General features: G+C 47.7%; 1 protein-coding gene across 1 annotated transcript in view; it reads right to left on the bottom strand.

Annotated features, from left to right (window-relative positions):
• Positions 1–13,828, bottom strand: part of GMPPB (GDP-mannose pyrophosphorylase B) — a 106,841-nt gene that overhangs the window by 82,773 nt on the left and 10,240 nt on the right. Inside the window, exon 3 of the mRNA XM_033926525.1 lies at positions 9,884–9,964. Coding sequence (XP_033782416.1) covers positions 9,884–9,964 — 81 coding nt within the window. The remainder of the gene's footprint in view (positions 1–9,883; positions 9,965–13,828) is intronic.

Below are 13,828 nucleotides of genomic sequence, written 5' to 3'. Positions count from 1 at the left end.
TGTGTCTCGCTGGTATGGACTGGCGAGAAGACACAGACTGGCAGAGAAGAAGAAGAGCATCCATGCGCTGAGGAGGAAGGAATGCTCTGAGATGTAGGGTATCCAAGACCGCCCCGATGAAGGGGAGCGACTGTGTAGGCTGTAGACGAGATTTGGGAAAGTTGATCTCGAATCCCAAACTCTGCAGGAACAGAATCGTGGACAGAGTCGCCGAGATGACCCCCGATGCTGAGGGGGCCTTGATGAGCCAGTCGTCGAGGTAGGGGAATACCTGAAGACCCTGGTTCCGGAGTGCAGCGGCCACCACTACCAGACATTTCGTGAAGACTCTGGGAGACGAAGACAGGCCGAACGGAAGCACTCGATACTGCAGATGCAGATGTCCCACCTGAAATCTGAGGAATTTGCGAGAGGCCGGATGAATGGGAATGTGAGTGTAGGCCTCCTTGAGATCCAGAGAGCATAACCAGTCGTTCTGCTCGAGGAGGGGGTAGAGAGAAGCAAGCGTCAGTATGCGAAACCTCTCTTTGACTAGGAATTTGTTGAGGACCCTGAGGTCCAAAATGGGTCGCAGGTCGCCCGTCTTCTTCAGAACAAGGAAGTACCGGGAGTAAAACCCCTGGTTGTGTTGGTCCACAGGGACCGGCTCGACTGCCCAGAGCTGGAGCAAAGCCTGGGCTTCCTGAAGAAGAAGGGCGGTCTGTGTCAAGTTGGAAGGATACTCTCTTGGAGGGTAGTCCGGAGGGACCCGATGGAATTGAAGAGAGTATCCTTCCCTGATGATAGTAAGGACCCAGAGGTCGGTGGTCACGTCCTCCCAGCGATGATAAAAATGATGGAGGCGCCCTCCGTTTGGAAAAACAGGGGGAGGCAGAACGAGACTGGTTATGCCCTCGACGAGACAGTCAAAAAGGCTGAGGAGCCTTAGGGACAGCAGACGGCTGAGACTTTTGCTGACCCTTCTGAGGAGGCTGCCGCTTCGCAGGTTGCCTCGTTGAGGAGCTTGCCTCGGCTGATAACGCCGCTGATAAATCAATGGCGGTCAAGAGGGTCGAGACTGTTGAGGCTTAGGCTTCGGCCTAAGAATGGACTGGAAGGACTTTTCATGATCCGACAATTTCTTTGTGACAGTCTCGATGGATTCGTCAAAAAGATCCGCCCCAGCACACGGGACGTTAGCCAGGCGGTCCTGAAGATTCGGGTCCATGTCAATGGTCCGCAACCAGGCCAAACGGCGCATCGCCACAGAGCAGGCTGCTGCTCGGGCCGAGAGCTCGAAAGCATCATATGCAGATTGCATCAACTGAAGACGAAGCTGGGACAGCGAAGCAACCACTTCCTCAAACTCAAACCGAGCCTGGGACTCGATGTAGGGCGTGAATTTCCGAAGCACAGGCAGAAAAAATTCCAAGTAGGTGGCGAAGTGGAAATTATAATTCAGGACTCAGGACGCCATCATAGAATTCTGATAGATGCGTCGTCCAAACTTATCCATGGTCCTGCCCTCGCGGCCCGGAGGCACCGAAGCGTAGACCTGACCAGGATGAGACCGCTTGAGCGAGGATTCGACCAGGAGGGACTGATGAGAAAGCTGAGGTCCCTCGAAGCCCTTATGATGCACCGTGCGGTACCAAGCATCCAATTTTCCAGGGACCGCAGGGATAGAGTAAGGAGACTCAAAGCACCTCATGAAGGTCTGGTCGAGGAGCTTGTGCAGAGGCAGGCGTAAGGACTCGGCCGGAGGACGAGGCAAGTGCATGGTATCGAGATACTCCTTGGAGTATCGAGACCCAGCATCGAGGGTAATGTCCATGTCATCTGCCATCTGCCTGAGAAACGAGGAAAAGGACAGTTGGTCCGCCAATGCCGGCCTTCGAGAAGGACTAGAAGAAGTCGAGGCTTCGGGCTCCACGGAAGCCTGTGAGCAACAGGGCGAGTAAAACACCTCGGGGTCCTCGAACTCCGGGCCCGGAGGAGGAGACCCAGCCGAAGCAGAATACCCCAACCGAGGCAATTTCTTTTGAGGTGAGACGGTTGAGTACCGAGAGGAATGCCTCGAAGAGTGTCTGGATCGATGCCCCTCTCGATGCCTGGAAGGGGATCGAGCCCGTCTGTGAGAATACTGGTCCCCAGAAGCCTCCAAGGAGCAGATAGGACTCGAGGCCATCGATCGGAGAGGTGGAAGAGTCGGAGCCTCCCCAGAAGCCGCCCAGGCTTGATAGGGGGTCCGGAAGAACTCGTACTGCCTCCTGCTATGCCCAGGACTGGGAGGCCTCGAAGGTGGACGCCACACTGTGTCATGGGCGGAGTAATAGGCTCCAAAGGAGGCAGGTCACTAAGGGAAGCCTTTCTCGAGAGAATCGGTTCCAAAGGAGGCATATCTTCAAGAGGGGCCTTCGTCGATGGAATCGGCTCCAAGGGAGGCATGCCACCAACCGAGGCTCGCCTCGAGCAGCTGGACACCGCCCGCCGTTCCTCCTCGCCGAGCAACGAGGTCGTGCGGCGCGGAGGAGGAGGAGGGGGCGGCCCGCCCCTTGGGACCGGAACTGGGAGGTCACCCTGGATCGAGGCAATCAGCCGGGGACCCATGGTGGTCATGAGTTCCACAAACTGAGCCTCCAGAAGGGACTTCAACGAAGCCGATATGAAGGGATCCGCACCAAACGGGGGCCCTTCCGCACGGTCTCCGCGCTCTTTCGGTGCAGCGTGCTTCTGCTTGCCAGCTTTCGGCACTTTAAGCACCACCGGTGGAACTATGGGGGTCGGTACCTGTTCCGAGGAGACAGATGAAGGCACCGGCGCCAAGGACGAGGCCGAAACCGGCGTGAACGATGCTGGTTTCAAAAGGCCCAAAGCAGCCGGGGAGGCAGAGGGCTTTGTCGACGAAGTCGAAGCCTCAGTCGATGTCGAAGCGATAGGATCCAACGAAGCTTCCATCTTGAACATGGACTCTCACAGCAGGCAGCGACGCTTAAACGCTCGCGCCGTCAAAATGGAGCAAGGCCGGCACGATTTCGGAAAGTGATCCGGACCCAGACACTGGAGGCAGCGTCGATGCGGGTCCGTGAGCGAAATCGCGCGCTGGCACTTGCTACACTTTTTAAAACCGGTGATCGGCCGGGACATAGGCCGGAAAAGCTCCGCCGCAAGGTCGAAGGCGCGGGGCCCCAGCCATGCAGCCGACCCGGTGTCGGAAGAAAAAAAATTTTTTATTTTTTTTTTTTGAAAAAAGAAATCAAAGAAAGAAACAAACGCACGGGAGAGCCAAAAGAACCCAACCCGCGGGAATATAGAAGGCAAAAAACAGATTCAATGGGCGCAGAATTGAAGTTGAACTTCTCAGCTCCGCGGAAGAAAAAGAACTGAGGAGACGCGCCCGGACCATCGGGCGGGAAGGCACTGGCGCATGCGCGGTGCGGGCATCTCGAAACTTCTAAGTTTCTTCAAGCAAGTCATGCTTGTGAGACGTCTGTATCGGGGCTCTGTCGGATGACATCACCCACTAGTGAGAATACCTGCCTGCTTGTCCTGGGATAATGAGTATTCAGCGGACAGCTTTCAAATCTAGCCACACTGGGCAGAGTTCATGAGCACTTTTCTCCGGTAACAACTGATTTTCAGAAGCACTGTTGCTCACCAGTATAAGTTCTTTTCTTACAAATATTAGTGTAAATTGTAAACCATGTTGATGCATGTCATTAAAGACGGTATAGAAAATGCCTAATAAGCCATATGGGGTACATAATCAAAAAAAACCAAAACATCTAAAAAGTGGCCTGATCATCCAAGCCTGATCGTCGAAGTACCCATAATCAAAGCTGATTTTAGACGTATCTAAAACCAGCTTAGGTCTTTCCCCTGCTTCTAAACGCATAGAGCGAAAAGAGGCATTTTTAGAGGGGAAAGGGCGGGCAGTGGGCCAACCTAGACATAGGCGTACAGCAGGTATACCAAAGATTTTGACAGGTTGCCTAGTCGGCACTTATACATTTTAACTTAGACCAAGTCAAAACAGGTATAAGTGCCGAAAAAGGGCCCTGGCGCGATCAGCTCAGCGGGCTGACAACCTACCCACCCCCCACCGCAACCATCACGGCAGGAGATGGCTCATTTCTCCTACCACAATGCAATCACCCCTCTACCTGAACAGCCGCAGCCCATGGCAGGAGAGATGCCTAATCTCTCCTACCACGGTTTGTGGCTGTTCCAGTAGAGAGGTGATCGCATCGCAGCAGGGGAGATAGCTAATCTCTCCTGCCACGATGCATCACCTCCCACCCCCACAATAATAATAATTATTATTATTATTTTATTTTTATATACCACCAAAGCCATAGTAGTTTGAGGCGGTTTACAACAAGAAGAGCTGGACAGTTAGCGAATGAAAATAACGGAGATTTTGGATACAGTGAGAAGAAAAAAATAACAGTGAGGATTTTGGTTACATAAATACACAATGTGGGGAAACAAAAAGATGTGAAAAGGGGTACAGTAGAGTGTGTAAGGGTTCTTGGTTACAAATCGGTTGAACAGGTTTGATTTAATTAGTTTTCTGAAGTTAAGGTAGGATGAGGAGAGTTTGATGAAGTTGCCTAGCCAGTTGTTTTGTTGATTTGCTTGGAAGGCTAGTGTTCTGTTTAGGAATCTTTTGCATTGGCAGATTTTTATTGAAGGGTGGTTGAACAAACATACAATGATCCAGGCAGCACCTTCCACTGACACAGAAGGAAGTAAAAGCCCCCAGTAGCCAGTAGCCACCAGAAAACACCAAGCAGACATCCCCAACCCCCCAAACAGCCTCACCACCATGTCTATCCCTTATCTCAAATGCCCAAATCAGGTTGCATCCTCACCTCATACCCCACTTGCACAATCCTACCATACCACATCCACACTCCCCCCCAGCCTCTGAGTCCCCCTCATCTCACTCCAAGTACCCTCCGCGCACACACCAACCCAACTATAACCATACAATCTTCAATCAACCATCAACCAGGCCCCAAGCAGACCACAAGCTAACTCGCAGAATGCCCTTTCTACAAAGGAAGGGCATTCTAGAAACAAGAAAGGCAGCACAGAAGTTCAGTAAAGTCACCATCAAGAGGGGTTGGACCCAGAGCCCAAAGCAGCTGGCTCAGACGCTCTGTGATCCGGTCGAGACCATCTTTCCACTCTCTGCCAGTAAAAAGTTGCCAAAAGCTGCTGGGTCGACTGGGAAAGTCCCAGCCCCTCGGCAGCCGGGATGAGCTCCACACCCTCCTGGAGCAGCAAAGCTTTAGCTTCATCAAGTATCACCACTTTTTTATGGACCCCATTAAAAGTGTTTAAGAGGCCAAATGGAAAAGTCCAACAATATCTAATATTGGCCCGGGTTAGGGAACGGGTGACCTCCTGGAACACCCACCGCTTTTGGATGGTGCTGAAAGTCAAATCTTGATAAAGTTCCAGGTGGTGGTTTTCCCACTGCACAGTTCCCAGTTCAAGGGCCTGGCAAAGTAGCTTGTCTTTAAGGGCAAAGTTCTGGAAATACACCACAATATCTTTCAGACGGTCTCCCATTTTAGGCCTCAGGGAGTGATGTGGCCTCTCCACACCCAGCTCTAGTGCCCTCTCCACACCCGGCTCTAGTGACTCTTCTTGCAGTAGCCACATCACCAGCCTCTCTACAGTCACTTTGGCACCTTTGTACTGGGAAGTCTCCAGTATGCCACACAACCGGATGTTGTTACGGCGGGCCTGATTTTCCATGTCCTCAACCTTATCAATTAACTTGCAGAGTTCGCCACGCAACTCCTCCACACTCCACTGAGAACCAGAACCCACCATCTTTTCTTCACAAGAGTCCATACAGAGTTCCACCGTATCTATTCTGCTCCCAACTCTGCCAAATCTTGTCTCCACTCCTGGACTGCATCTCGAATCTGCCCCGACACTCCTGAAATCTGTCTTCACCGCAGCAAACAGCTCTCGCAGGTCCGCTTTAGAAGGAGCGTCTGAACTGTCATTACCGCAACTGGAGTACTCTCCCAGAGCCACCGAGTTCAACAATTCCAGCACTGTCAAAGCCTGAGGTTCTCCGCCACCAGGTTGTTGGGTTGTCGGCTTATCAGCTCAGCTGTTTATCCACGTCCATGCGCCACTTCGATGACATCCTGTCCCGCCCGCCTCACTGCTCACAAGCATCACTACGAAATGTGGTCAAGCAGGCAAAGTCCACTCTTCCAGGGGATATTTTTCGGCCGAACAATGGAGCCCGTTTCAGGTGTCCATCTACAAAGGTGATGTCACTTCCTCCTCCCGCACCACCTTCTTCATCTCAAATTGCAATCTCCAGGCAAAATGGATATCCACCCCGCCCCTCTTAGAAGACCCAACCAGTGAGGCCCAATAAGTACCCGGAAACCTGGTGTCCCTCACCAAATGTTCATGGGCCCACAACAGGTGAGTCTCTTGTACCAAGCAAATAGAAGTCTGCAGGCATACTAATTCACAGAAGAAAACAGACCTCCTTTCAGGGGAGTTAAGCCCCTGGGCATTATAAGCTATTATGTTAAGATTCAGCATCATATTTTTGAGATATAGTCATGAATGCTGTGGATTTAGAAACAAATATCCCAAGTATTGAATAGTTTAAGATCCCCTCCCACCATTCCCACCCCAAGAAAAGAAGCTTCTATAACCTCGCTCAGTATCCCAGTATACACCCTCTCCCCCTCCCAAATACAATTTGTGGGAGCAAAGTCCACCTCCCACTCTCAACGAAAGAAGTAATCATCTCCCAGAGGATGAAACACAGTCCAAAGAAGCACCCTTATAGTATCCCCTATAATGCAACACTAAAACTCACAACACTGCCCATCTAACACACAAAAGTCGCACTTCCCCACAACCAAACCCCCACCCTCTGTAGCCACATAAACACACAACAATCCACTCCGTCCCCCCACCTCACAAAACTGAACTCACTACCATAAAAACAGCCCACCCCAGCACAATCACCCATATCTCTCTATCAAATCACTGTATGCAGAAAAATATCCACACTTGAATCAAATATCCCCCATTCACACCGCCCCACCATCACTCACACAGCTCCCCCAAATCAGACCAATAGTCAGATGGAGGCTGATAAGGTCCAACAGAGTCCCAGCGCAGAAGCGGTAAAACATGCAGGCAGGCCAGGAGTCGCCAGAGTCCCAGGTCAAAAAGGTCCCTTTGCTGCTCCTGAGGATGAAGGCCTCCCTGATGGACGGGCTCCCCGTTCCAACCGTTGTCGGCGATAACCTGCCAGTTGTTCATGAACACTGCGCATGGCGTTATCCTCCACACTCTCCGCCTGGACTTCAATGCCCTCATTCTGTAAGAGGTCCCTTTGCTTCTCGCAGCATTGACACCCTGGTATGGACTCCATTAAACAGATGAAGTTTAATGTGGAAAAGTGCAAAGTAATGCATTTAGGCAGAAAGAACAAGGAACACGAGTATAGAATGTCAGGAGCAATTCTAGGTAAGAGCAAACAAGAAAAGGACCTGGGCGTACCATCGGAACAATGTGCGGCGGTGGCAAAAAAAGCAAATAGAATGTTAGGCATGATAAAGAAGGGAATCACGAGTAGATCCGAGAGGGTTATAATGCCACTTTATAGAGCAATGGTCAGACCACACTTGGAATACAGTGTCCAACATTGGTCTCCCAAGCTAAAGAAGAATATAAAACTGCTGGAGAGAGTGCAGAGACGAGCAACGAAGCTAGTAAAAGGTATGGAGAAACTGGAATACGAGGAACGACTTAAGAGACTGGGATTGTTCTCCCTTGAGAAAAGGAGACTGCGAGGGCGTATGATAGAGACCTTCAAAATAATGAAAGGAATCGACAAAATAGAGCATAAAAAAAAATTATTTACAATGTCCAATTTGACAAGGACAAGAGGACACGGAATGAAGCTAAAGGGGGACAAGTCCAGGACAAATATCAGGAAGTTCTGCTTTACGCAAAGAGTGGTGGACACCTGGAATGCTCTCCTAGAGGAGGTTATAGCGGAATCAATCGTCCTAGGATTTAAAAGCAAACTAGATGCACATCTCCTTACGAGAGGCATAGAGGGATATGGGTGACTAAAAATTACGCCAGGTGTACACCTGGCTGGGTCTCCGCATGTGCAGATCGCCGGACCTGATAGACCGAAGGTCTGATCCGGAGATGGCGCTTCTTATGTTCTAAACATGATAAGCAGGCCAAAAGGAAAAGTCCACTGATAGCAGACAGATGCCCGAGTTAGAGCTTGGGTCACAGGTTTGAAAGCATGGTGCTTTTGGAGCGTGGAAGCCACCAAGTCCAGGCCACCCATGTTATAGTGCCAAGTTCCCAGGCTCTGTGCAATAAGCGCTCCTGGAAATGAAAGCTCTGAAGGCACACAACCAGATCCTGGAAGCGCTCAGCCTGGCTGGGCCCAGAGCACGATGTGCCCATTCCACCTCCGGGTCCAACTGATCCTCCTAGAGGAGCCAATGAAGCAGTCTGGTGGCTACCCTTCTGGCATCCCGGTAAGACCCTGTGTCAGACACGCCCCACACTCGCAGGTTGTTTCTGCGAGTGTGGTTTTCCAAGTCTTCCACCTTATCTAGGAGTCCCTGTAGCTCAGATCTTTTATCTTCAAGGCCCCGCTGAGTTCAAAGGATTCCAGACGCATCTCCACCGTGTCAATTCTGGACCCCAACTCCGCCAAATCCATTCTGAGGTCCTGGATTGTTTTGCATACCTGTGCGCCCACTGCTGCAATATCAGCTTTAACTTCCACCAACCACCGCTGCATATCAGACTTTGTCAACGGATCAGCATCCAGCAGACACTCTGAAGCCATATTTTCTATAGGTGCCACTGGCAGCGACGGCCGTCACTGACTGTCCTCCATAAGCCCCACACCACATGGCACTCGGCCCCGGGGCTTTTCAATGGCACACGAAACTGTCCCTTCGCCGAGTAATTTCTTTTTTGAAGCCATCCGACCCTCCTGTGAACAGCTAGGTCTGCTCCCTATAATCACCACCACCACAAAACGTTTTTATTCAGAGGTATTGCACAGGCTAGGAACTGAGCTCAGCATTCAAGCTCCCATCTTGTCCAGTGACATCACTTCCTCTCCCGTTGAGTACAGTTTTTCAATGCACAAGTTGTCCAGCTAACCCATCATCGTACCATTTAAAGAAAACAGGAGAAATATTTTTACAAGACAAATAGTTTTTTTTTTTTTTGGGGGGGAGGGGTTAAATTATTATTTATTTATTTCACATTTACTATACTGCTATGACTGTAGAAGACAGACCTAAGAGGTTCACAATCTAAAAATTTAAGAAAAATAAGAAAGGAATACCAGCATGTAGATTGGAAAGAAGAATATCAATCACACAAAATACAGAGTACGAGTATAGAGAACAAGGGATCGGAACAAATAGTATAAGTAATTAATGTAACTGGGTTTAAAAAAAAAAAAAAAAGATTCAAACAAATTCCTGGAGGAAAAGTCCAAAATTGTTACTGAAGTTAAAAGTGGGGGAAGCCGCTGCTTATCCTGGGATTAAGCAGAATAGAATCTTGCTACCTTCTGGGACTTTGCCAGACTAGCCACTTATGGAAACAGGATAGTGAGCTCGATGGACCCTTTTTCTGATCCAATAGGACAACCCTTATGTATCACTGCAAGCTCACATTCTTTCATAGTACTAGTTACTACTGCCTCTGCTAGTAGCCTATTCCAGAGAAGCTACAATTAATTCTGGGATTGCTACGGGGTCTATGGTACTCAAAAGGATGGCATTTTATGGTGATGCACTGGTTTGCAGATCAGAACCTAAGATGGACATTTTTGAGAAGACTACCACCTTACCCTTTCCTCTTGTTTCTTCATTTCCTTCTCTAACATCTGGGACATGTAGCTGACAGCCAGGATCACATGCTTTACACCTGCCTGTCCAAGGAAAGCAAATCACAATTATTACTAAACACCATCACATATAGCCATTATTAGTTGAATACAGTACAAAGTTTTAATGATTTGTCACCAATTTTTGTACGGAAATATTCCAGAACTGATTAAAAATAACATATCTAGTTATATTCCAAAACAATCTTTGCGTTCTGAGAATTTGGCTCTGCTGAAGACGACTGTGAATCCAAGGTTGGTCGATACTGGTAAAAAGACCTTTTGCCGTGCAGGAGTTAAGATTTGGAACTCTATGGTAGGACAGATACAGAACTGTTGCGAAAAGGGAACGTTTAGAAATTACTTAAAACCCACTAATTTGTTGATTCTTTCTTTTAGTCATACTTTTTTTTTTTTTTTGGTAAACCTGAACTGTTTATGATTCACAGTTATGATATTAATCTGTATCCATGACACGTTATTAATTTTTATCTGTTTTTAAGCTCTGTTTTTATGCAAAACTATGTAGTTTTTTTTTAGCTATGAATCTAATTTGTGTGTCTATTTTACTATGTTTTCAGATTATGTATATCTTGTTAACCGTTTAGTTGTAAACGGTATAGAAAATTTTTAAAATAAATATACTTTTAGTGGTTTTGCAGTTATAGCATTCTAGTTCTCTGCTTCCTATTCAGCTACTAAAAACAATGGGTCTGATATTCAAAACTAATTATGTATTCATCAACTTATATCAAGGCATTATAAAAAAAAATTAATTATATTGCCCAACATTATCCTTTTAACAGCTAGATATCTGCATTAAAAAGGGGCTAGATTAGGGGTGGGGCCGAGGCAATTTAGAAGCAATATTCAGCCGCTAAATCCGTGTCACAGTGGCGTACCCTGAAGAGATTCCGGGTGTGCCTGGAGAGATTCCAGAATTTTACTTTATTTTTAAAAATTCCCTTCATATGTATACACTAGAACAGATAACTAAAAAAAACCCCTCAATAGTATCTAGAATACACTTTCACAAGAAAAAAGTGCAATGTCAGGTGGAAAACGAACAGCACAGCTTAGGCTTAATTATAGTGTACAATTAAAAAAAATGGAGGAAAAAGCCTCAGACTAGGACCCTCCCACCTCCACAAAGGTGATTGACAATTGGTCAACCTCATTGGCAAAAAAACCTCCGTTGCACTCCAGGATATAAAAACCTTAAGCTAAACGATAAAAACCTTAGTGCTAAGCGATAGAAAAAATAACACCCTGAAGCAGCAGACTTGTGAAACGCTGGCCACCGTTGGTGTACCGATCAACAGAAAATAAATTAAAAGTTATTTCTTCTATCGTTTAGCACTAACAGCTCCGCTTAAGGTTTTTATATCCTGGAGTGCACCAGAGGTTTTTTGCCAATGAGATTAACCAACTGTCAACCACCTTTGTGGAGGTGGGAGGGTCCTAGTCTGAGGCTTTTTCTTTTTTAAATGAAAGCTTTTATTAACAATAAACACAGCAAGTATTACATATACATAGGAGATACAACAGCAATGGAACAACAAACAATACACCACACTCCAGAAAACGTCCGAAGTGAAGTCCAGAGCAAAAACATATGTAATCCCTACAGTTCAACAAAAACAGACTAATATATCCACCAGAACACAGCCCATACCCCCCTCCCCCTCCCCCCAGGGACAAAACGCCAAACCCACAGCACCCAATAGGTTGAGATACATCCAAGGTTATACGCAAACCAAAAATAAAAGAGAAAAATGATTATGAATTCCCCCAAGTCCCAATCTCTCCAGTCCAGCCCCAAGCTCAACTCAAGGCCCCCAGCCACCCCTGCCACAGCCCCCCACAGAAGCCCGAAATCTACGCCAAATGTGAGCATATCCATGTAATTTACCATGCCGTAGGGCCGTTAAATGGTAAAGGAGCTGCCAATTGAGCAAGCGTTGCTCCACCATGTCCCATGTGGGAGGGTGCGGTTGATTCCATAAGGAGGCTATTGCCAATCTAGCAGCAGTATGAGTAGTTGTGCATCATCGACATAGATATAGAATTTTGGGTTCATAGACAACCCCACTAAAGACAAAGGCGCGCGCCGACAACTGAGCGCAAGATGGAGGCATACGCCGAAGAAAATTACAGTTTTTAGGGGCTCCGACGGGGTTTTTTGTTGGGGAGCCCCCCCAGTTTATTTAATAGAGATCGCACCGGCATTGTGGGGGGTTTGGGGGGTTGTAACCCTCCACATTTTACTGTAAACTTAACTTTTTCCCTAAAAACAGGGAAAAAGTGAAGTTTTCAGTAAAATGTGGGGGGTTACAACCCCCCACACCTCCCACAATGCCCCCACAACGTGGCGTGATCTCTATTAAGTAAAGTGGGGGGGTTCCCCCCGGAGCCGTAAAAACTGTAATTTTCTGCGGTGCGCACCTCCACGCTGCGCTCAATTGTCTGCGTGTGCCTTTGTCCCGGCGCACTTTTGACCTGACACCGAATTTTGTGTCCATTGACTGAGGTAGCTCAGCCAGAGGCTTGAAGAAGATATTAAATAAGATAGGAGACAGTATGGACCCAAGGTAATAAATAACAGGATTACTCACTTTGACTTCTGGTGCTTCTACCTGCAGGGAAAGGATTTCTGCCTCAGAGACTGTCAGGAACTCAACTGTCCATGGAAATCTTCTGGCTGAACGGACCTCAACTATGGACTCCCGTCCCTAAAAATGCACACAAAGCGATTGGGGGGGGGGGGGGATATGCAGCCAGCTTCCAGACAGCCTGTGTTAAAGCCTCTGAAAAATCTGCAGGCAAATAGCTCCCAGGGGAACGGACCCCGAGCTCCTAAAGAACACCAAGTAGGATGGCTCCGTAGGTAGGTATGTTCAGTTTATTTGATATACCGCTTTTCCTTACAATTATTGTCAGATTAAGGCAGTTAACACTACGTGCTTAAAACTTCCCTATCTGTTCAAAAGTACCATATAAAACATTCATTAACATTAACAAAATATTTAAATACACAGTAGCAAAGGTCAGCATTCAGCACTCGCAAGAGGAAAGAGCAAAATTAAATAAACTCTGGCAGGAAAAAACAATAAAATAAAGTTGAAATAAAATAAGAATTAAACCAAAATTGAATATTTAGGAGGATTAAAAAAAAATAAACCTAAAATCAAAATAGATAGAAACCCAGCAGAAAAATCAAATAAAATTGTAAATAAAATAAGAATTAAACCAAAAAGCACAGTTACTTACCATAACAGGTGTTATCCAGGGACAGCAGGCAGATATTCTCACATGTGGGTGACCTCCAAGCTAACCAAAAAAGGGACGGAGGGAAGTTGGCAATTCAAGAAAACAGATTACGCAAAACCGACTGGCCCAACCGGCCGTCGCTCCTGGACAGAGTATCCAGGCAGTAGTGGGAGGTGAAAGTATGAACCGAAGACCAAGTGGCAGCCTTGCAAATCTCTTCGATAGGCGTCGACTTGAGGAAAGCTACAGAAGCCGCCATCGCTCGGACTTATGTCCCGCGACTCGACCATGCAGCGCAAGACCAGCCTGAGCGTAGCAAAAGGAAATACAAGCAGCCAACCAGTTGGACAAGTTGCGCTTGGAAACTGGGCGTCCTAACCGATTAGTGTCGAGGGACAAAAACAATTGAGGAACCGTCTGAGGAGACTGAGTGCGTTGAAGATAAAAAGCCAACGCCCTCTTACAGTCAAGTGCGTAAAGCGCCACCTCGCCAGGAGGCGAGTGGGGCTTCGGAAAAGAGACCAGAAGAACAATGGAATGATTGAGAGGAAAGTCCGAAACCACCTTGGGCAAGAACTGGGGTTGAGTACGCAGGACCACCGTGTCATGAAGAAATACAGGAAAAGACGGGTCCGCAAC

This window comes from Geotrypetes seraphini, chromosome 17 (assembly GCF_902459505.1).
Source record: "Geotrypetes seraphini chromosome 17, aGeoSer1.1, whole genome shotgun sequence".
Taxonomy (NCBI): Eukaryota; Metazoa; Chordata; class Amphibia; order Gymnophiona; family Dermophiidae; genus Geotrypetes; species Geotrypetes seraphini.
The sequence above is the reverse complement of the archived record's forward strand: the minus strand, read 5'-3'. Positions and strand labels throughout refer to the sequence as shown.